The sequence below is a fragment of the Aquila chrysaetos genome, chromosome 21 (genome assembly GCF_900496995.4).
Source record: "Aquila chrysaetos chrysaetos chromosome 21, bAquChr1.4, whole genome shotgun sequence".
NCBI classification, from domain to species: domain Eukaryota; kingdom Metazoa; phylum Chordata; class Aves; order Accipitriformes; family Accipitridae; genus Aquila; species Aquila chrysaetos.
The window spans coordinates 19,618,171-19,640,737 of NC_044024.1; the positions used below are offsets into that span (position 1 = coordinate 19,618,171).

At 40.1% G+C, this 22,567-nt stretch overlaps 1 protein-coding gene across 1 annotated transcript in view; it reads right to left on the minus strand.

Moving 5' to 3' along the window:
* The window catches only part of SMARCA1 (SWI/SNF related, matrix associated, actin dependent regulator of chromatin, subfamily a, member 1), a 36,721-nt gene extending 19,112 nt beyond the window's left edge, over positions 1-17,609 (minus strand). The window contains 15 exon segments of the mRNA XM_029997187.2: positions 460-592; positions 2,046-2,198; positions 2,592-2,713; positions 3,270-3,496; positions 4,182-4,291; positions 5,049-5,117; positions 5,886-6,017; positions 6,271-6,426; positions 8,669-8,848; positions 9,138-9,238; positions 9,360-9,460; positions 10,415-10,581; positions 13,182-13,268; positions 17,504-17,539; positions 17,541-17,609. Of these exon segments, the coding sequence (XP_029853047.1) occupies positions 460-592; positions 2,046-2,198; positions 2,592-2,713; positions 3,270-3,496; positions 4,182-4,291; positions 5,049-5,117; positions 5,886-6,017; positions 6,271-6,426; positions 8,669-8,848; positions 9,138-9,238; positions 9,360-9,460; positions 10,415-10,581; positions 13,182-13,268; positions 17,504-17,539; positions 17,541-17,594 (1,828 nt within the window). The 5' untranslated portion in view covers positions 17,595-17,609.
* Between the last annotated feature and the right edge of the window lie 4,958 nt (positions 17,610-22,567).

Consider the following 22,567-nt stretch of genomic DNA (forward strand, 5'->3'; position numbering starts at 1 on the left):
AAACTTAGCTTGAGAACCTTAGTTTTTGACAAACTATTCTTCCAAGAGCTTCTAAACAAAGACACACAAAGGAGTTTTAATGTTCAGTAAATTCATATGTGGTAAGAAGCACACCAATGTAATTATTTTTATCTGTCATGGAACGTACCTTTTTTCTTTTTTTCCTTTTTAACATATCACAAAAGTCAAGTAACATCTATTCAGGTGTAGTTTGCTTTCCTCATTTAGAGTCTTACTATAAGTCTATGTCCACATTATTTAGGAAAACAGATTTTTTTCAAAAATTTCAGCTGAACAAGTGAGTAACTTATACATTATAGTTTCTTAGGATGATTTAGTGTACTGCTATTATACACAAGGCCTGCTTTCTCTCATACTGTACATTTGTACAGTTATTTAACCCATACTTAAAGGGACTGAACAATTCTGTTGCAGACAAACATATATAGCAGTTGATACCTTGTTGTATAACTATAGAGTCCAGTCTCAGTTTTATTTCAGCTCTTTCTACAATCCTCTCTTCAACAGTATTATCAGTGATTAGTCGAAACACCCGTACTGGTTTCTTTTGACCAATACGATGGGCACGATCCTAACAAACATAAATCAATGAGTGTTCAGCAACAAAAACTCACAAGCAATAGACAGTTAGCTTGCACAAACAGCAGACTGAAACTAGCATGTATTTCTTGGTCCCTTGCTTATTCAAGAGTATACAAAAACATAAAACCAGTATAATAATATTTACTTATATCTGGCTATTACACCTTTTAAGTTTGGGTCATTCTATAGTAATAAACGCATCTGCCTTATTGTAAATGAAGATAACTGAATGTCTGTCTAGACTGCAGTTGCGAAGTGGAGATACAACAGTATATATATACACACATCTGCGCTGCTTTCAAACTAATTCGGTCATTTCGCATAAGTATTGAAACTTTGGCATCCTTGGCTTGAGCATATTAATTCCACGGGCAAAGTCCATGCAGCCACAGCTTCAATACTGTAGTTGTCCCAACCTAGCTACATTAAAGCATCAATATGCAGCTCACATAGTACAGGTACAATACACAGCAAATGAGGTTATATGATGACTAACATACTATACTTATTTGTAACAAAACTTGTGTTTATTCTCTCTGGAAAACACAAATAAAAATATTATTTTGTCCTCTTACATAAAAAAAAGTTGAACAACTAGCCTTCAAACTGCTGGTACCAGGATTTTCTGACTGTCCTTTAAACATGAGTTGTTAAATCTTTTACTCTCCTGCATAATATTAATTTCTTTCTGAAAATCCTACTAAAGCTCACAAATCACACTCATCAGTTTCCAGGAAGTCAGTCTACTATTGGTAGTCTGCATGCATATCAAAAGGATGAGTTATTCACAGTAAATATTTGATGTGTCTAAATGCATTAAAAAAACAAAAACAAAAAAAACCAAACCACAGAACAAATACCCCACCCCCCCCAATCATGCAAGAAGGATCATGGGATTTTCATTCCACATGAAACAAATTGACTTGATTTTTTTTATATTCAGCACTCAGAAAGAAAAGATTTTAGTATGTTTAACCCAAAGATAAGTGGTTCTTCTCCCTGGCATCACCACCGAATGATTTTACACTTATGCAGAAACATGGCGGTTTGCAAAAGCATAAGCTTCCCAAAACGGAGGAATATAAAGCTGCATGCTTTTAATTCTTTGCTATTATTTTGGAAACAGTCCTCTGTTATTCATTTACTGTTGTCTTCTGGAAAGACAGAATTAAGAGTAATTGGATAAGCAATATTGATACACCATTTTGACAGAAGTAATCTTATTCAATTATGAAAATAAAATTAAGACAGATATTTACAAAGAAAAATCTACAGTTTCTTCCACAATTGTGTTCATGCCCTTTTTATTCAATTCCTTAGTTTCTTGGTATTAAATACAAAAAGTAAAGAAAAATAACAAAAACACAAGTTCTGGAAACACTTATACAAAATAGAACAATGACAACTTTAACAAACGACTGCGTATTAGAGAGTTAACTCACCATGGCTTGCAGATCTACTTGAGGGTTCCAATCTGAATCATACAGAATAACCACATCAGCAGTTGCCAAATTAATTCCCAGACCTCCAGCTCTGGTACTTAGCATGAAAATGAATTTACTGCTGTTGGGTGCATTAAATGTGTCTATTGCTTCCTAAAAGAAAAAAAAGTGTCATTAAAGTATCAGAGTTTTCAAACAAGTTTCCAATATGCTGGTGGCTTTTCAACAACATTTCTCTGAAATTTACAGAATTTTCACACCAAAACCAAATTTTTACAGAAGTAAGAAACTGGATGTTTGCACAGGTGGAAAAATCCATTCTGACTCCACAAAATATTACATTTTTCATTTAGTTGAGGAACAAATTAAACCTACTTACTGTGGACTTTGGTTAGGAAAAACATATAACCTTAGCAGCCTTTTTAAACTGTAGCATTTTTGCTTTAAACAATGATGTAGCTACTTATATATACATGTAAATAATAACTTCTTCATCATCTAATATGTAAAACAAAGACATTTCTTGCTTATATACAGCTTTCTCACCTCTCTTTCTTCATGTGGTGTCTGTCCATCAAGTCGGCAGTACTCATACCCACGCCACATGCAATAGTCTTCCAAAATATCCAGTAAGCGAGTCATCTGACTAAAAAGTAGAACTCTGGAACCTGACAGAACAACACAGAAGGTTTTATCATTGGGTTTATGGTTTCACATGAATCTTACCACAGAGCCTACTACAGAGCATAAGAATACATGTGAAATATTCTGTACTATGCCTAACTTACGTAAGTCTGTCTTCTGAAGTTACTTTTCTGGTATCGATTTAACTTCTCCTCAAGACAGGTTATTTGATAATTTATACAGAAGAAACTCACAGCTGAAGAAACAGAACACTTAAAACCATGGTAAGATAATTAGCTGACGGCTGATGTGCACAAACTAATCCTCTCATCAGAAATTTTCTTAAAGACAGCAGAAGGGAGGCTCTGCTCTTCCTTTCCTTCTACATCTCCATATTACTAGTCTTCCTCATCATTCCTGTAAGACTTCCTTCCTGCCATATGTTAAGATCTACAGAAAAATTATTTTCAACAAAAACCTCACTGGAAGTAATGAATGCATTCACTGGAGGAAAGACAAGAATGAACCTATGCAATTTTTGAAAGGTAATTTTACTTACAACGAGCATTCAGATCACTACTGTTCATAAAGAGTACCCACCTTGCTCTCTGAGTTTTGCTAGCAGTTTATCCAGAACTAACATTTTACCACTGTTAGTGATGAGATGCGTGTCAGTGGTGTAAGGAGGGCCAGGCTCAGCACCATCAAACAGGTAAGGATGGTTACAGCATTTCCGCAGCTGCATCAGAATATTCAGCAGACGCATCTTATCCATTTTCCCAGCAGAATTCAGGATATCGATATCTTTCATCAAGATCCTTGTATACCTGAAGTTTTACAGGCAATTTTGAACAGCTCTCAGTTTTTATTTAAAACATGAACAAAACCCTGCAATATCCCAATTACTTATTCTGGATGTGGGAGTTTGCTTTGTTTATATAATAATGAGCTATATTATGAAACTTCGGAAAAATGTCTGACTGATAATAAGGATTTATAAATCCATACCTAAACATGAAAGGCAATTTCTCTGTGAGTGACAATGATCTGTCATTTATGGGGTTATCTTACACTTCCATTTTAGGACTACAAAGTGGATTAAAGATATCATTTATTTGACTGAAGCTGCTACACTGACCTGTCTCCTTTTCTCACATCTCTATGTGGCTCCTCAAGGTTTTATTTTAATTTCAGCTCAGAGTTTTACTGGCGCATACATACTTGGATCAAAGGAGAAGACTTAGTAGGCATACATTCTTTCAAATAAAATTAAGGAAAGAAGAAAAGTTTCTGCTTTCTTCCTCCCAACCCTTCTCATTACCCTTCCTGAGCACTTTGTAACTTCTGCATCTTTAAAAAAAGCCCCAAAGACAGCTATAAATAGGCTTCTCCATCTGACTGTCTTAACATGCAACTACAATAAAAGAAAAAAAAAAAAAAAAAAAAAATCAGTGTGAAGAACTGTAGTGTTCTTTATCAGAAAAGAATCTTACTGCAATGTAAATAACTCACCATTCCCTCTGCATTTTGCTGAGCCCAAGATAAATTTTTACTTCCTTCTTTGGAGGCAAACTCTTTTCTACTTCAGCTTTTATGCGACGTAATAAAAATGGCTTCAGAACCTACACAAATTAAGAGTTTTTCCACAGAGAAATTTATAAAATTATTGCCTCAAATACACAATTAACAGTTTCAATTATCTGATATTTATTCTGAACTAATCAATATCTATTGCTGTCAACGTGACTCCTTCAGAAAAATTCTGCTAAGTCTGCAAAATGAAGTTGTCCACTAATAGGCTAAGTTCACACATAAATATGTAACACTACATAAAGGCTGCCATAGCCATCCCAGTTGTTATCCTAAGCAAGGGCCAAACCCATAAGCTTATAAAATCTATTTATTACCTTTTAACATAAGCTCTGTTTCATTGCCACTAGCAGCATATACAAAATGCACCAACAGTTCAAACATGAGCAATGTATGTTGTACTTCCTTCTGGTTTGTTACTGTATCATGAAAAATGTCTTATCTCATGCACAGTAAAACAAAGGTAAAGGCATGCCTTTATGCAGACTAGCATGACATGTATTAGTATACTAATCACAATAATAAATGGTTTCAAAAAGATCTCGAAATTCTTCATTTTCACACTTGGTATATCGATTTTGTCTGCTTCAAACAGTAGTGTTACAAAAAGTAGTATCTATAATAGTAAGTCCCAATATTTAATTTGTCAAAATTCTGCTGGACATTTCTGTAACCAAATACCTTCACGTTCATCTTCTCAACTTCAAGACGAAGGAGGAAATAATCTGTTTTTCTTTTTTACACTGCGTATGCTAAGGATGACATGTGATTACAGCTTTAATTACTTACAGCATGAAGTCTTTCCACAAGTTTCTGATCACCAAGACAATTTTTAGTGTCGAACCATGAGTCAAAATCCTGTGGTGAGAAACAGCACAATTGGTATGAACAGTTTATCATCTCTAGTTTTAACAGACACATATTGACTCTCTAACTCCAGCTGAGAGTGGCATAAATCTTGAGACAAATGACTTCTACGAGCGAAAGAAAAATCAGTCTGCAACTCTATGCCAGCTCCCCAGCACGTTATAACATTCAAGTCAACTGAGTAACTCCACAGACAAAATACTATTACTCTGCTTAATTTACAATGGTTTTCCATGCTCATCACTGCACTGTCCAAGTTCTTCCCCTTTGTGCTTGTATAATGATGGGGCAAGAAAGTAAAAGAAGAAAAAGAAACCGGAATCCTTAAGTAAATGATACGGACAACAAAGCAAAAACAATGGAAGCAAGCAATACAAGTACAAGGAAATATTAACAGCAGGAGAAAGACGACTCAAATTCTAAATGAAAAAAAAGGCTTATGCCTGTTTGGATGCTTCATATTCTTCATTCTGCATTGCTTTCCCATTTTGTTCCACTTTGCATAATTCCTGAACTATTTTAAAGTATTACATTTGCTATTACTGGCCTGAGGCCTTATCTACACTAACAGAATGCACTGTTTTAACTAGGTAGAGCGAAAAAAGTAGTCTATAGTTAGGTAAGCCACAGAGCTTCTACTGAATCCAGGTCTTCCACATCATATGTCTCTTACTAGGCTGGTCATTCTTCTCTTCTGCAGATAGCAGCCTGGGAATCAAAACAACAAGAACAAGACTGTACTTCCAAACCTCAACTTACATCTGCAGAATTGAAGACATCAGGTAAAAGAAAATTGAGTAATGCCCACAGCTCGTGGAGGTTATTCTGTAAAGGAGTTCCTGTAAGCAGCAATCGATTTGTTGTCTTGAACTCACGTACAATCTCCGACAGCTAGAAATACAACCAAGAGTTATCATCATCACATACATTTAATCGTAATGAATTTTCATCAGCTTCTGAGACCTGAAACAATGTCAACTAAATTTAAAGACAGTGAGCTACCTATGAAATTCATATTTACCACCCAACAGCTTACAGCTTATATTTTCAAAAAACACCACACCTAACACTTAAAATCTGCTAAAATCAGATGGAATCTTTTGTGTCAAACTATCTTCAAAGTATCAAATAATTTTGAGTTTACCTTAGACTTCTCATTCTTTATTCTGTGGGCTTCATCAATTACCAGGTACCTCCAGTTAAATTTTTTGAAGACTGATTTCTCTTTAATTACCATTTCATATGACGTAACACAAACATCCCATTCACCAGGCATCATAACATCACGGATAAAAGCAGCCTAAAGCAGAACAATTGAATTAATAAACATTTATAAATATGAACAATTTATATGGAATTCAGTGAATCCTACGTCCGCCAACATTACTGATACGCTAAGCTAGCACACAAAAGAAGACTCTGAAACACCTTTTCAGTAACTGGAAGTTACTCCAACAAAAGCCTTCAATTCTTTGTACTTTAGGCACAGACAGACCATCAGCTGGGTTAAGCAAAACACGAATTTTTCTCCTATTCAGAATTAAATATTTACTCTTCAGCATAATTCTTCTGCAATTTAGATACAGTTCATACTACCAATAGGGAAAAGACCCTCTAAGCTAATTAGTCCAAAGACACAATCCACAAAAAAGCGTTTCAAAACAACTCACATAGCCCACTCCCATCTTCTCACTTTCCTAAAGATCTTCCTCTTCTGTACCATCTCTATTTTGTAAGGGGTACATATGTAGACATATAAATCCTTTCACATGAAAGAATATCACCCTATGGAAAAGTCACACATGCAGGTCTCCAAGAACTTACTTAGTAGAGTACACAGATCACCTCAGCTAGCAGGACTGACAGAACTGTTCAAGTCCATGGCCTTGAAGAGCTACCTAATAAAGGAGTGCTCTGTACAATACTAAGTACTGACTTTCAAATGCAAATGTAAGCTCAGAGGTGCTTTAGCTATCACAGAAAAGAGAGATTAAGTAGAAAACAAGGAAATGAAAAGTTATGACAATACAAATATGAGAGTCTCAAAGCAAAGAAAGTACAAAGTGAAGGTGCATGCTTCCCTTCCACACAACCTTAATTTCATTCCACAGAACAAGGAATAAACACACTGTGGTACAAATATTATCAGACTTCAAATTAGAACAATCTGCAAAGAGCAGTACAGTCAAACCCAAGACTATAGCACTGGAAGGAACTGTCCAACTCACTGGCAGAACCAGCAGTTCCTCTACCAGAATCATTTATGTCAGAAAAGACCCTTAAGATCATTGAGTCCAACCATTAATGTAACACTACCAAGTCCACCACTAAACCATGCCCCTACGCATTGCATCTACACAACTTTTAAATACCTCCAAGGATGACGACTCAACTACTTCCCTGTGCAGCCTGTTCCAGTGCTTGATAACCCTTCTGGTGAAGGCATTTTTCCTAATATCCAATCTAAACCTCCCCTAGCACAACTTGAGGCCCTTTCCTCCTGTCTTTATCACTTGTGAAAACAACCCCAGTTCCCTCAGCCACTCTTCACAAGTCTTGTTCTCAGACCCTTCACCAGCTTTGTTGCTCTTATTTGGACACACTCGAGCATCTCAATGTCTGTCTTGTAGTGAGGGGCCCAAAACTGAACACAGCATTCAAGGTGCAGCCTCACCAGTGCCAAGTACAGGGGGACAATCACTGCCCTAGTCCTGCTGGCCACACTATTTCTGATACAAGCCAGGATGTCGTTGGCCTTCTTGGCCACCTGGGCACACTGCTGGCTCATATTCAGCCGGCTGTCAACCAACACCCCCAGGTCCTTTTCTGCTGGACAGCTTTCCAGCCCCTCTTCCCCAAGCCTGTAGCATTGCATGGGGTTGTTGTGACCCAAGCACAGGACCTGGCACTGAGCCTTGTTGAACCTCACACAACTGGCCTCGGGCCATCGATCCAGCCTGTCCAGATCCCTCTGCAGAGCCCTTCTACCCTCAAGCAGTAACAGGCAGCCATGCAATCCATATGAGGAGCCACAGAATTCACAGGAACATCCAGCTTGTTGATCCCCTTCAAGTTAGAAAACCACCCTGCATCTATTTTAAGGCCTTCACTATGAAAGATGAAAAGCTCTACAAAAGAATTCTAGTTAGAAGGCAAGCCATGGACATAGGACACAAGTGAAGAGTGGGACAAGTCACCTAAAAAAGGTGAAGAAACAGGTAACAAAGTGAGGGCAATAAAGGAAAATTAATAAACACAGTCACAATGCAAACAGAAAAGATAAAACAAAATGGGAGGAGGAAGACAACAGAAAAAGAGGTCAGACAGCTGTACTTTGATCCCAGTCTATTATTTCACCTACTGATTTGCATTTTTGCATCATAGTTACAAGCATAACATTTTGCATTTTCAATGCTACACAGTAACAGTTAAAGGTTACTAAAAAATACTGTAAATAAGGAAGTAGCTTAGGGACAATTCCACATACCCAAATGCTAGTTTTGACAAGCAATGCGTACATCTTTGAAATGTAGAGCACTTACTCTGGCATCTTTATCTCCAATCAGGCAAACAGCACGTAATGATGGAACCCAGCGTTTGAATTCATTCATCCAATTGTGCAGAGTTGATTTTGGAACCAGGACCATATGTGGCCCAGGAATGTTTCGGTAATGCTTCAGATAGCCTAATAATGCTATGGTTTGCAGAGTCTTACCAAGACCCTGCATTGACAAAGAGGGGGGGGGGAAAGAAACCTGCTGAAATGAAATACCACACAGAAATTGTTTGAAACAATTCTCCTACTATATAATTCTGCCACTTAAGTTGTTTGAAGCAAACTACACAGCAAATGTTTGCAATACAATTTCTTTTATTGCATTACAATTCCAGTTGTGAAAAATCTGTTGTGGCATGATGCGTAATACTGCATATACATTAAATGCTACAGGCACTTTAACGTTGAATTTTGCTCAGTAATTACCACAAAAATTCCAAAAGATTACTGCTTACCATTTCATCTGCCAGAATGCCATTAACACCATTTTCATACAATGAGATCATCCAGTTCAAACCTCTAACCTGATAATCTCTTAGTGTTCCTCCTTTCACATCTGTAAATGTAAGATTCCTCTAAGTAGAAAAATAGTAATTCTAAGTAGAAAATTTTAATTGCGATCTGCTCAGATTTTAATTATATCAAAGCAATCAGAAAAGTGTCAACAGAACACTTACATGAAGGAGACTCCTCAAATCGAATACACACATTAGAGGTTTTTCGACTCTCTGACAACAGCTCTTCATCTTCTTCTTGTTCTGTGCGCCTGTGACGATAACTAAAGAAAGAATCCAAGATTCATGTTTATATGAAATAATTTCAAAACATTGACTATAAAATCGAGAGACAAATTGTAACAGAAACAATCATTGATCTACAATGCGTGTGTTCCAGTACCCTGACCAAAATCATATCCTGTTAATAAGTTATTCCTTATGGTTCATTCCAGCTTTAATTAGAAAGACTGATATAAAGCCCTCTCCTCCAGAGCCAAAACTATACTCTGACAACAAGTATCATGAGTTCTCCAAGGTATTTTTAATGAGCAACACAGAAATACAAGACACACATCAGTGGTGGCCTTAGAATCAATCAGTTGATAACTATACCATTCAGAAGAATCACATATTCAATTAGAAAAATTTTTTTAAAAAATTATAAAATAGAAAATGGCATTTTGTAAACATTCCAAAAACTAGTCACTTCCTATTACAAGACCCCTCAGAAACACTATGTGCAGGCTACACCTGCATTACTGACTAATATAGACAGACTGGCAAAGTGAGACAATTGGTGCTGAGGATCCAACATCCACACTACATGCATGTTGTCTTGTTTTAACTTGGTCTAGCTCCACTCTGGTCCCACTGACATGTCCACTAGCAGCTGGAGCACATCAGGTGCATTTCTGGAGTGCATCTTCTAGTTCGGTGTCATGCAAAAGAAATGCAATTCATGTGCTCCAAAATCCCTCCAAAATATGCACCAAAGCATGGTAAGTGGCAAGAATCAGGGAAATTACTTTAAAAGTGCCTGATCCAAGGTCATACTAACGTTGATGTATCAGCATGCATACAGCAACCAGCTTTTAAAGAAAGTTATGATACACCATTAATAGGAAAAGTTCTGGACTTACTTAAAGCACAGTCTCTATGCTACTAACTAAAAAGACATGTTAAAATGCATAATTTGTTTGAAAGTGTAAGAAGTCAGAAATAAAAATAAAACATACTCCCCAGCTGAAATCAAACTCTGTTTTTCATCTTTCTTTATCCGTGGCCGTCCCAGCTTGACTTTCAATGGAGATGTTGGCGATTTTTGTGCTGCAGGCTGAATAAAATGTGCAAAAAGTTCTGTCTGCTTCAGGAGGAATTCAAACCTTTTTGCCCGATCTGCTTTCTAGTTTCCAAAGCAAGGAGAGAATTAAAAGAAAAATCACTAACTTTTCTTCATAAAAAACGTATTAAGAAACAGAATTCAGACACTCGTGAGAACAACTTATATGAGGAAAGACTGACAAGACCATCTGCCTACTGTTAGCCAACTCAGTGGGCTACAAGCATCATGAAATAGCTCTTGAGCTGTTTCAGCTTACAGCCAAGCATGAATTGCTTTAGAGCACCAAACCCAAACTGTAACGTGTGGTAGTTCAAATGACCCCTCTTGAATACCAGAGCAATCTGGAAGACATGCCAGGACTTGGTAATCTCATCCCAGCAACTCATCCCCACTCAAAACTCAAAGATTAGTAAGCCAACCCAAAACCAGTTTATTTGTATATATTGCTTAAGTCTGCATAGCACACCAGCAACTGTGAAGGGATGCTTTAGAGGACTGTCTACAAAAGATAACGAAAAAACTAAGGTTCTGACTTACAGTAAGGGATGAAATCCTAACCTTGCTCAAGTGAGTGGCAAAACTTCCATCAGCTTCAAGGCTACCAGGATTTGATCCAAGACAAAAATGCGGTAGCTCTGCTTTTAGAAGTATGACTAAAGTAGCGGATGCACCAGCTCAATACTGCTTTCACTGAAGTTTGTGAATTTTGCTGTCAGGTTTCAAATTCCAATCATTTCAGTTTTGCCACATCAATGAGGCCTATGCACTTCACTATATAAACAGCAAAATGTATGTACTTCTCTATATTTAAAATACATGTTACAATTTGTAAAAAAGTATCATAAAATGCAAATGTTATCTGACAGAATGCAATTGTTACTAGTTTCTCTGTGCCATTTCCCAGCATCATGTAACACTGTACCACTTAAAGCAATTTTCATGTGATCCCGTTCATATATCTTGATATAAACTACAGAAGTGAAATTGTAGTTCTGTACCATAACCTTTCTAAGAAACATACAAACAACAGAAAGCTTTTCTGCAGATAACTTACACCCAAGTAAAAGTGCTATAACAGCAATAACACAAACCAAAGGGCACTAAAAATGAACCTGACATGCAGTGCATGATCTTGCCACACGAGGGCAATGCATTTCTTTTAATAGTGCACCACTTACCAGCAAATAAACATCTTCACAAAGATCTCCTGGAAAAAAATTGCTATTATTTTTCCCTTGCATTCATTATTGGACCATTTGTGTAAATAACTTGAAAATCGAATAAACTGTAAATACCAAGGAAAACTTTTAGGGAAAAAAAAAAAATTTTAAAAGGGGGACTAAAGACGTGGATGTTTATGCTCGTACAGGGTAAGAACAAATCCAGAGGATTTACATTAAACTAATAATACATGATGGTTTTGGCAAGGTAACCATAACTGGTAAGGTTCTATATGGAATGCCACAATATACTTTTTTGCCTGCAAGATTATTGGTTGGGTGTAAGCAGCATGCCTTGATAAACAGTAAACATCTAGCTCACGACTACGCAATTGATGAAAGGTAGCTTTTGAGACCTATTCCCTTTGCCTCTTAGAAGAGCTGAACTAACATTCTAATTTAGGAAAGGTGTAAATTCACCATGTATTACTGTGAAACCAAGTTTAGTTATTTACTGAACTCATTCTCAATGAACAGATTTACTTGTGTGTCTTCTCTTTGGCTAAAAATTAGGTATTCATAGAAGCAGGTATCAATTTTTCTATATTTAACAGTGATACTCTTCCCTGGCTTCTACAGTACCCAATCCTTTCAGACTCTACTGTAATTATTAGGCATCCATTTAACATTAAAGCTTTTAAGAAAAATGCAGCAAGATGCATATACCAGCTTCAACCAAGAACTTACTACATGTGTCATTCAAGAACAAGTCTTGTTATGTCCTCCTGGTTTCTGCCTCTTTGTAATAAAGAAGCTACCCTGTTATCTCTCCTCTCCAGCACTACAAGCTCCCTTCATTTGTGTCATGGACAGATCCCCTTTTGCATTGTTATGGCACATATATTATGGGGCATATCAACATTTAAAACCTTTATGTTTTTATATGATGAGAAACTGGCAGCTTCAGTATTTCTCTCATTTAAGAAGTAGCTTAACGATGCCTCTGACATGACTCAAGGTGTCATCAAATAAAACTAGCAGAGACAGATTCAAAACCAAAAGGGGAGTTCTAAATGTAAAACGTGAATAGAAACTACTTACCACAGGAGGGTGTGGATAACTAAACCTACATGTGGGGATAAAAAGCAAGCAGACAAATCCATGGAGAAAAAAAAAAAAAAAATCCACTGACAACTACTGAGTATAAAAAACACAGGCTCCAGCTCCAGAAATCATGCAGACAAAAATACATGGAAGAGTGGGGCAGTATTTAACATAACTATCACTATCTGCTTCCTCTGTTCTCATATTCTTCACTAAATACCTACTGTTAGACACTGTGAGAAATACCACACTGGACTAGACATTTAAATGAATCTTAATTTGTTTTTCTTTTCTGACACAGCCAGTCTGCAATAACTCCTTGTAACTGTGTTGAACTAGTTCAAGCAAACAAACATCATAAAAAGCTGCAGCATGTTTTGTCGTGAAAACACTTACCATCTTCTCTTCATATTCTGGGTCAACTTCTTTTTCAGGTCTAGCTGCCTTTGGAGGAAGTTTGAGTTGAAACGGGGGATCATTTTTCTGGAATTCAAATTTTAAACACTTTATAAATATCAGCTTCTTTATTTATTAAAGCAAAAAGATATCAAACTGAACAAACCTACACACTACAGGATAAGCATGCTACTTTTTAAAAATAATTATTTCAAAATGAAGTGACTGCATTAATCATATTATTTCACCCAGAGCAGAACCTGATATTCATGATGAAACTGAAGAGGAGATATGACCAAATAAAATGTAAGTTGAAGATCTGTCTCATCCTCATGTTTATCTCTACAAATAGGATCCAAGTTGAAAGCATTGAAATAAAGTACTGAAAGAGGATGAAGTTTCATCTGTCACAGAGATCTTGCTTTAAATGCATAATTAAATTCAGTGTCTTGTAAAGATATTTTTAAAAAAATTAAGTGTGATTTCTAAATGTAAACCTTCTAACTGTAAATTTCTGGCACTTGCAACTTGGTTGAGTTTTGTTTGTTTGTTTTCACTTCTAGATGAATAGTCACAAATTCATTTGGAAATACAGGTTTAACTATACTTAGCCATATACCTAGGAAGAGAGACAAATTAAACAACCAAATCAATCCATGCAGCAACCACTGCATGGTATGCTCTTAGACAGTTAACAAAGAACTACCTTATTTACTATAAATGAAAAATTTAAGAAACTGTGACCAAAATGGCTGACTTTCGTAGTTTGAGATTCATTTCTGTCTTCAATTGGGAAGCTCAGAGCAGGTTTCCACAACTTCAACTGCTACATTGCTATACAAGAAAAAAAAAGTTGGCAAAACCCATGTTATTGGCAAAGTATCTTTTTTAAAGAGAATCATGGGAGAAATGTTTGGTGGATTTTTTTTTCCCTAATTGAGTCTTTGAAGCGTGCCTTTTTACGCACCTCCTGCAAATAAAAAAAAATATTTTTTGAGATGCATTAAATTATAAAAATGTTTTTGAAAAGCACTGAGTAATCTGAAAGGAACTGCCAAAGTGGATGTCTGTATAAAATGTAACAGAGCAGAGTCTTAATCTAACAAGCGCTTTCAGTATCAGCCTACTATAAATACATTAAAATGAAATAATAATTAACCTAAACTATTCCGGGTCAAGTAGCAAAACCAGACCAAAATGGGACTAAATATGTAAAAGTCTGTCAAGCAACACTACACTTAAATTTCAGGACTGTTACTGATAAATATATATGCCAACTTACTCTTTAACTTTAAGCACAATCAAGCAAACAGGAGGAATATTTTCTGAAGTCAGAGATTACCTTTTCAAGTTTGGGCCCAGAGGCATACTTCTCTGCAAAGGTGAACAGTACTAACTGTATAATGAAGTCGGTTGACAATTTAATGATTTTATAAATGCATGAGTTCAGCTTTGCAAGGCCAAATGATTATGTTGCAAATAGGTAGCATTAGAAACATTCCATTCACTTACAGCTTCTTCAATCATATAGGTAATCAGCTCACCTCGGAAAGCAACATTAGGAGAGGACTGTTACATCAACACGCTAAAGTGCAGGTCATATATATGTGTACATTCTCACCTCCATTATATTACTATATAACACACGCTCCAGTAAGAGAGACTGCCAGTGCTATCTTTGTTATTAAAGTGACAAGACACTCCTCCTCAGAGGAAAACAAAATTGACAGAGATGTCTCCCTCAATTCCCCTAGAAATAAATTACATAGATACATGCTACTGGAAAAAAGTTGTCTGTCTACCTCAGCTAAGTAAGAAGTTTCTCCTGGACAAAGCAGAACATCTCAGTATTATGAGAATCCCCTTTACTGCAAGTCTTCCAAGAAAAATGTAATGTAGTATTATCTTTCTAAGCCCCAAGGCAGATGGCTCTAATGCCAGTTCTGTTGTTACAGATTTCCCCATAAGAAGAAAACTTACAGTGGCATACAAACGAAATTTATTCAGATATAAGTATTTGTGAAAAACACACTCTGAGTTAAAGAAGTAAATGAACTGACATGTAAAGTTACTGGAGGCACAGCACTATAAAATCACATCCTACACCTTATCTTTCAAGGAAAAACACAGTTTCCCTGCCCCCCTCCCCTTGCAGTGTTTCTGTCGAACATTGAAGGCCCCAAAATATTAGAAATAACAAACAGGAGACTGTCAAAAGCTGAGGAAAGAGACAAACAACTTAAGACGCATGCATCCCAATACCCTTTCTCTTCCTCACAACTTACAAGGGAAAAGAATATGGTGTAGTTTCACTAAAATACTATTGCATGATGGTGGAGCTAGATGGGTAGTAGGGATGAGCGTCATATCCAAACTTGCTTCTGCGTAATGTTCGGAGTTATAAAAATCTAGACGTTGTCAATTATTAAACTTTTATATGAGTAAGAATAGTTCTCTCTTAGTACCAACTGGATTGTGTACCTAATATGACACAGAACCACAAAATATTTCATCAAGTCTGGGAGAGTTCTACCCTAGAAACTTGACACAATGCATCTTCATCAATTAGAGAGCTGACTTAACAGGAAACAGGAGGATCAGCAGAAGGCTTAGTGCAAACAATTAATTAACTAGCAAAAAAAGTACTTTTGTTTTTAACCCAGGCAGCTAGCTGGTAACAATCTGCCTCTACCCTAGAAAAGGCTTCCATTAAAGATTAAACCCTTGATAAGAGAGTCCCCTGAAAACGGGTGTCATCTAAACACCCTACAAGAAACATGACCATGCAGCAGTTTCAAAAATAACAGACCCTGAATATTCCAAGGAACCAAAATACTTCCCCTTGAAATCTCTACTAACTAGCCTAAACAGAGCTACTCTAACCTCAGGCTGAGAGAAATTTCTATCTAGTAAGTGCAATAGTTAGTCCTAAATTGGGTAGGTCACGTGAAGTGGGAATAAGAACTGCTGCTGCTTTAGTTGACTTTACTCTTGTAATCTGTGGTGAGAACTTTGAACAGATGCATGAGGAATAATTACAAGAATCCCTTTTAACTCACATATACAAAAGTGGAAATGCATTCCAAACAGCCATTAAGACACTGGTTTTGGTACTACTACAAGAAAGACTATTTATAGTGAAGTAAAACAGGGAGAGGGGAACAGAGCACAACAGGTTGTATTATATGCCATTATTATGCAGATAGTATAACTAACTGTATAGCTATGTAATGGACCTGTGGCCCAACGCGAAGTGGAATTCCATTCACTGCTTTCAAATGATTTCTCCAGGCAGGCATTCTCTAAACATTTAGAACCAACTTTTTATCAGTTGATGAAACTCATGCATAAAATTTTGCAGTGTAAGTTGTATCCAATACAGAAAGAGCCCTTAAACTTTTTCCCCTGAACAATCAGGCGATGTTCAGAATTACACTGTCCTGCATCTTATAGCTGTTTGTATACGTAAGTAATGAAATGAAGAATCAAGCATTCTTTTCAGGCAAAAATGGACTTTCATCACTTGGAATTAAAATTCTGATTGCACTAATACCAATATTTCTGCAATTTTCTCCAATACCGTAAGTATATGGCACACAGTCATCATCCTCACTAAGTTTTTATAAGATTCATTCTTCAGGTTAAATCTTGTTCGGTTTCCAAGGATACCCGAATACGTCACTTTTTACATTCCTTGTGTCTTAGCCTGTACGTAGTCTGTTTTCCAAAAAACTAAAGGGAGGGGGCTGGCAGCCATACGCGCTCTTCCGAGGGGTTTATTCCGCCCCACGGTCGCGTTTTAGCAGGGCAGAGGGAAGGCCGAAGTCCCGAGCGCTGGCACAGACCCCTTCCCCCGCCGACCCTCCGCCCCGCCACCCCCGCCCAGGGCCCGAGCCCCCCGGTTCCCGCCGAGCCCCCGGGTTCCCATCCCGCTCCGGGACAGCTCTACCTGGGGACAGGGGACGGGACACAACGGGGACGGGACGGAAGGACGGACCGGGGGGCCGACCTGCACGGCGGGGCCGGGGGTTGAGGTTGGGGGGTGGGGGGGGGGTGTCCGGGCTGGGGCCGGCCTGCAGGGCCGCCGCGCAGGCCGGGCCGCGGCTCTCGGCCCGGCCGGGCCCTCACGGTCTGCGGCAGAGGGGTCGGCGCGTTGCCAGCTGCCCGGGCGGCCTCAGGGCCGGGGGTCGGGGCGGCGAGGCCATGCGTGCTCGTCCCCGGAGGCTCCACCGCCCTGCAGGGACGACGACGACGACGACACCCCCCCCCCCTTCTTCCCTTCCCTCCCCCTCCCCTGCCCCGCGGTACCCTGTACCTCTCACCCTCTCAGCACCTGGCTCCTGCTCAGAGGCCTCCTCTCGGGGTGGAAGGCACCTCGCCGTCCGCACGGGCGGCGGTGCCGCCGGTGTCCATTTTGTGCGCGGCGGGCGCCTCAGCCACCGGGGGGGGGGCGGGAGGGGGGGGGGGAGAGTGGGGATGGGGGGGGGGGGCGGGGGGCGGCCCCACCGCCCCAAACACCGCGCGGCCCCGCCCCTCCCGCCGGCCCCGCCCCGCCCCGCGCGGATCTCGCGATACTTCCCGCGGGAGGGGAGGGTTGGCGTTTCCCGCCGAGCGCTGGCGGTGCGCGTGCTGCCGCCCGCGGCGAGGCGGGCCGTCATGGCGGCGTCGGCCTCCGCGCCGCGGGCGGGGGAAGGAAGCGAGGCCTCCTGTTGCGGAGCCAGCGGGGTCTCTGGGGAGGCTCCCGGGACCGATTCCTGGCTGTTCCCCGCTGGGTGCTGCACAAGGGGCTGCCCGCGGCGCGCAGAGGCCTCGCTGCCTCCTGTCCTCTCCTGTGAGGCCGCAGCTCGCAGAAGAGAAAGCGGTCAGGGCCGCTGCGTACACCAGCGATAGCTCTGATCGTGCCCCAGGGCAGCGTTACGGCGTAGTGCCCCGTCTCGGGGCCTCCCAGGCATCCGCTGTGTTTCGGAACCAGCGCTGGCTTGGAGGGGTGTGAACTGGTGCAGCCATCGCTGAGGTCCTTCCCGTGTCCCGCCTGCCGCCTCTGTAACCTCCACAGGGCAGCCGGCCCGTGCCTCGTGCAGGGGGTGGGATGCGCTCTCCTTCCCGTTTCTTCCCAGACAGGAATCCCTGTGGCCCTGCCACATGGACTCCAGACCTGTTGTGGAAGAAGGAAGCACGGGTGCGGACATGGAGAACTGACAAAAGGGTAAGGTGCTGCAGGAGCCAGGCAGTAAAACAGAATGGTATGGTGCAGGAGACTTTCTACATGCAGTTCATTTTCCTGGGCTCCAAACCCTGTTGCAAATAGCAAGTGTGTTTTCCTAAATGCCCCAGGCTGTATTTGAGAGAGAAAATCATCTCTTAACATCTGCAGGGCTAAAAGGTATCAGTGGAGCTCCCAAAGCAAGAGTAACTTATGGGAAAAAGTTCTTTTCTTCTTAAGCTGTTTCAAATTCAGCAGTGTTTGTATATTTCATATTGAAAATTGCACTAACGAAGCCACACGATGTAGTTACTGTCAATGCACACATCTCTGACTGTCCATGCAAGACGTTCAGATTCTCAGCTGCTAAGCTGTAACTTTGCTCATACTGCTCAAGAATTCCAAACAACCTGTGAGATGGCGGACTTCTTAAAAAATTGACACAGCTATTTTACCTGGTGATTACTTACAAAGGCAATATTGTGAGCATTTTGTCCAGAGAACTAGATGAAACCCTAGCCCAGTAGGCAGAATGAGCAATAAAAGCTTTTTCATTCCAGTAAAAAGCTCACTAGCTGTTATCAAGATCTTTTTGCGTAACTCAACAACTAAGCTGAGCGAATGGGTTATTGCAGCTCATGTACGCTGCATTTAGAAAGACCCCTGAGACCTCTTTTCCATCCGTACGTTGACTCCAATAAGGTGCCATTTTGTGAAGTGTAACTGTATGTCTAAACTCTTTCCATGAATGCCTGATTACTCTGAAATTCGGTATCTAAATTATGGTCCAACATTGAACATTTAAGCTCCAAACGCCCCTTTTTCATGTTGTGAAACAGCTGCAAAACAGTAACAGCACTGTTCCAAATTATTTAGCACCCTATTGCCTTCTGCGTCTGTTGTATAGTTTGCAACAAAGCAAGGCCCGCAGCGTCTGCAGCAGCCCTTCCACATGATTTATTTTTAAAAGCTTTGGGAAGTACATTTTTCATAGCACAGTTGAGAAGAGTGACATGACTGGTTTTGAAAGAGTACTCCAAATAGCTTTTCCAAGCAGGGCTATCTAGAAAATGAAGTTTACCGTTAGCTATGCAGAAAGTCTCTAAGGTGGGAAGATTCCAGTCTATGACGTGTTTGTTCTTAACCTTTACGGAAAATAGCTCAGTAACCATTTTTAATATTTGACTTTCCTACTCCAGTTTGAAATGCTTGTAGCTTCTGTTTATGCAAAACACTCTCAAGTGTTTGTCACAGCTTGCTTTTTACTTGAAATTCACAGGAACGTTACATGCTGTACAAAACAATCAAGCTGTTGCTTTCATGAAAGGTCCCCTTTGGATATTTTTTGCTTGCATGCTTAACATTTGCATTTGACGCTTTGCATAGATGTTCTTAGTTGCTGCTCTTAGACTATGCTGTGTACGCCTGTGGATCCACAGGCCATTGACTGAAAAAATCACTTAGTCATACAACAGTATTATCATGTAATAATCTTACTAATTATAAAAAAAAATAGTGAAGTGCTTTTCTGTAGTTACTTTATATACTGATTTTTCTTGTACTCATATCTTTTCTAATATATCTGCAAAATTCCACAGAATTTCTCCAATTGTTTGGGGGGGGGGGGGGTGTTGTATGGTTGGGAGGCAGGGGGCAGTTGTCATGTTAAAGTTGTAGATTTAGGTATTAGCTCTTTGTTTTCCCAGGTTTCTTACTCCTTATTTTACAGTCTGCCAGACATAATCACCAGGGCTGAATGTGTAATCTCCTACAAACTAAGGTTTCACAGCAATTAAGGCAGCCTCCTCTGTCCAACTCAGAAAGATGGCACTTGACATATTGTATGATGACAATTATGTTTTCTTGTCAGACACAAAAAGAGAAATTGCATATACTTTGGCTCACTGTTACCCACTTTTATGTTTCAGACACTGCTGAAATACGTGAAGAGTTCATGAGATACGGATCCAGGGGCCTTTTGATACACTATCCAGGTAAGACCGTAAGATTTTTGAAATTTTGGACTGTGGCTACTCAACCTTTCCCAAACAGGGGACTAATTGTAGTGGTCTTAATTTCTATAGCACAGATATATTGGGTTTAGGTAACTTTTTAAAATAAATCTTAGTATTCTGTGGAATTACTTTATAGGCCAAGTTTGTTATATGTCCACGACATTATAAAAGCCCCTTTTGTGTGAGTTTCTGTGGATGAGTTGTATAAGTACCTACCAATGGGTGTGGATGGAGAAATGTTACCAAAAACCAGGCTGAGGAAAGAAATAGTACATGCTGAGAGATAGCGTGTAAAAGTCCCCCAAGAACTGATAAGGTTTAGAGACCAGTAGACCTGTTGAATTCACAAGAACAGATAAACTCGGTACACCAAGAGTCTGCCAAATCTATACAAGGCCACCAGCACACACAAGCATCAAAAGATTGTGTCACTTGGACCACAGGCAAAAAGCAGTGGCTATGCCTGCTAAATACAGGTGAAGCCGACAGGGCTACGTATACACCTGCTGAAAAAGAGTCTCTTCAGAGACGTTCTGTGCACCGTAGTAAGCAGGTAGGGTTGGCCTCCCAACTGTTGGAGGAACCAAGTAACTTAGTGTGTGTATCGAACCATGTGAATGCACTGATAGTTATCTGCTGCTAGCAGTAAAAACTTGATTCTGTGGACAAACAGCTTAAATAATAAAAGGTGTCATAAATACCGGTTGTGATTTGTGCCTTCCCTGACTTGAAAATCCAATTTAGAAGTGAGAGTACCGCTGTCAGATGCCACTAGGTGGCAACACCGACCTGTACTCGCCTGAGGCCGGCTGCGGGGAGTGCGGACTCCAAGGTGATCCGGCAGCCGATGTACTATTTAGTATGAATGCTGCTCAGTCTTAAAACTGATTTGATCAAGGGTAGGACAAAAAAATATATAAATCAGACTTGTGAACCATCTTTTACCTGCTGTTTTGTTTAATTACTTCTAGAACTGTATCGCGTACATTCAGTACCTTCCCCCAGAATGGCAAAAGTGTCTTATTAAGAAGGGCCTTGGGTAGGTAGTATCCTCTGACTTTGGGATCTGTGCACTCCCTTGTGCACATTCAGGAGGCTCTCCATTAAATGCCGTAGTCCAAAATCCACATCTACTATGCTAGTTATTTTTAGCTTAAATTTACCAGTGATGAACTTAAACCGCAACTGTGTAAAACGTATTAGGTGTAAGCAAACAGGATCTGGTAGTAACAAAAGCGCTATCTCTGAGGTGTTTGGGAGTGACTTGCATAATTGCCACTTTTATCTTGTACCTACATTAGCCTAGCCCAAGTGTGAGTAACCACAGTGCACTAACCGCGTGTTACCCTGACTGCAGTGTTACCATCTTGCTTAAAATCAAGTGTTGCTATTTAAATATTGCTTATATTAAATACTTTTTTCATCTCAGTTGTTAACTGGTTCAGTTTCATGGTTGCCTTGATTAAAGGGACATTGGTGACAGGGCTGAGGAACCAGGTGCTCAGGGCCCAGGGGCACTAATAGACCCTGACCACCCTCCCTGCCCATGGGCGCCAGGAGCCCCCTTTAAGCTGAGACCCGGGCCTTGAGGGCCTGTCTGAGCTACCTCCCAGGGCACAGCAAGAGCCGGCTGCTCCCTGAAGGATGGGGAGCCAAGCACAGTAGCATGGCCAGCAGGGCAGCTAGCGTCTATCCCTACAGCACCTGAGCAAGGAGGGCAGGTCTAGAAATGGTAGCCAGGCTCCACTGACAGTCCAGGTCATCAGGTGAGTTTGTGGTAATGAAGCAGATCCAAGGTCAAGCCAATCCACAGGTCATAATCACATCTGGTGAGGGCAACCAGGATCAGGCACAGTCTGTTGATCAGCAGGCAGGTCCAGCGTTCAGCTGAGCTGAAGACCAGTCCTACAGCACAACTCAGGCAGGGACTGAAGGTTCAGGGCTGAGCCCAAATGGGGCTCCTGGGCCTATGGGCAGGGAGTGTGAGTGAAGGCCCCAGGTGAGGCTGGCCAGGATTATTAAGGCCTATAAGTGCACTCAGGCTGCTAGCAAAACCATATGTCTCTTAACATAGCAGAAAATAGGCAATATTTTCCTTGTCTGTATTTCAAGCATCTTCCAAACAGTAGCGCTCTCAAACAGCTCTCCCTAGGCTTTTTCTGGTGTTC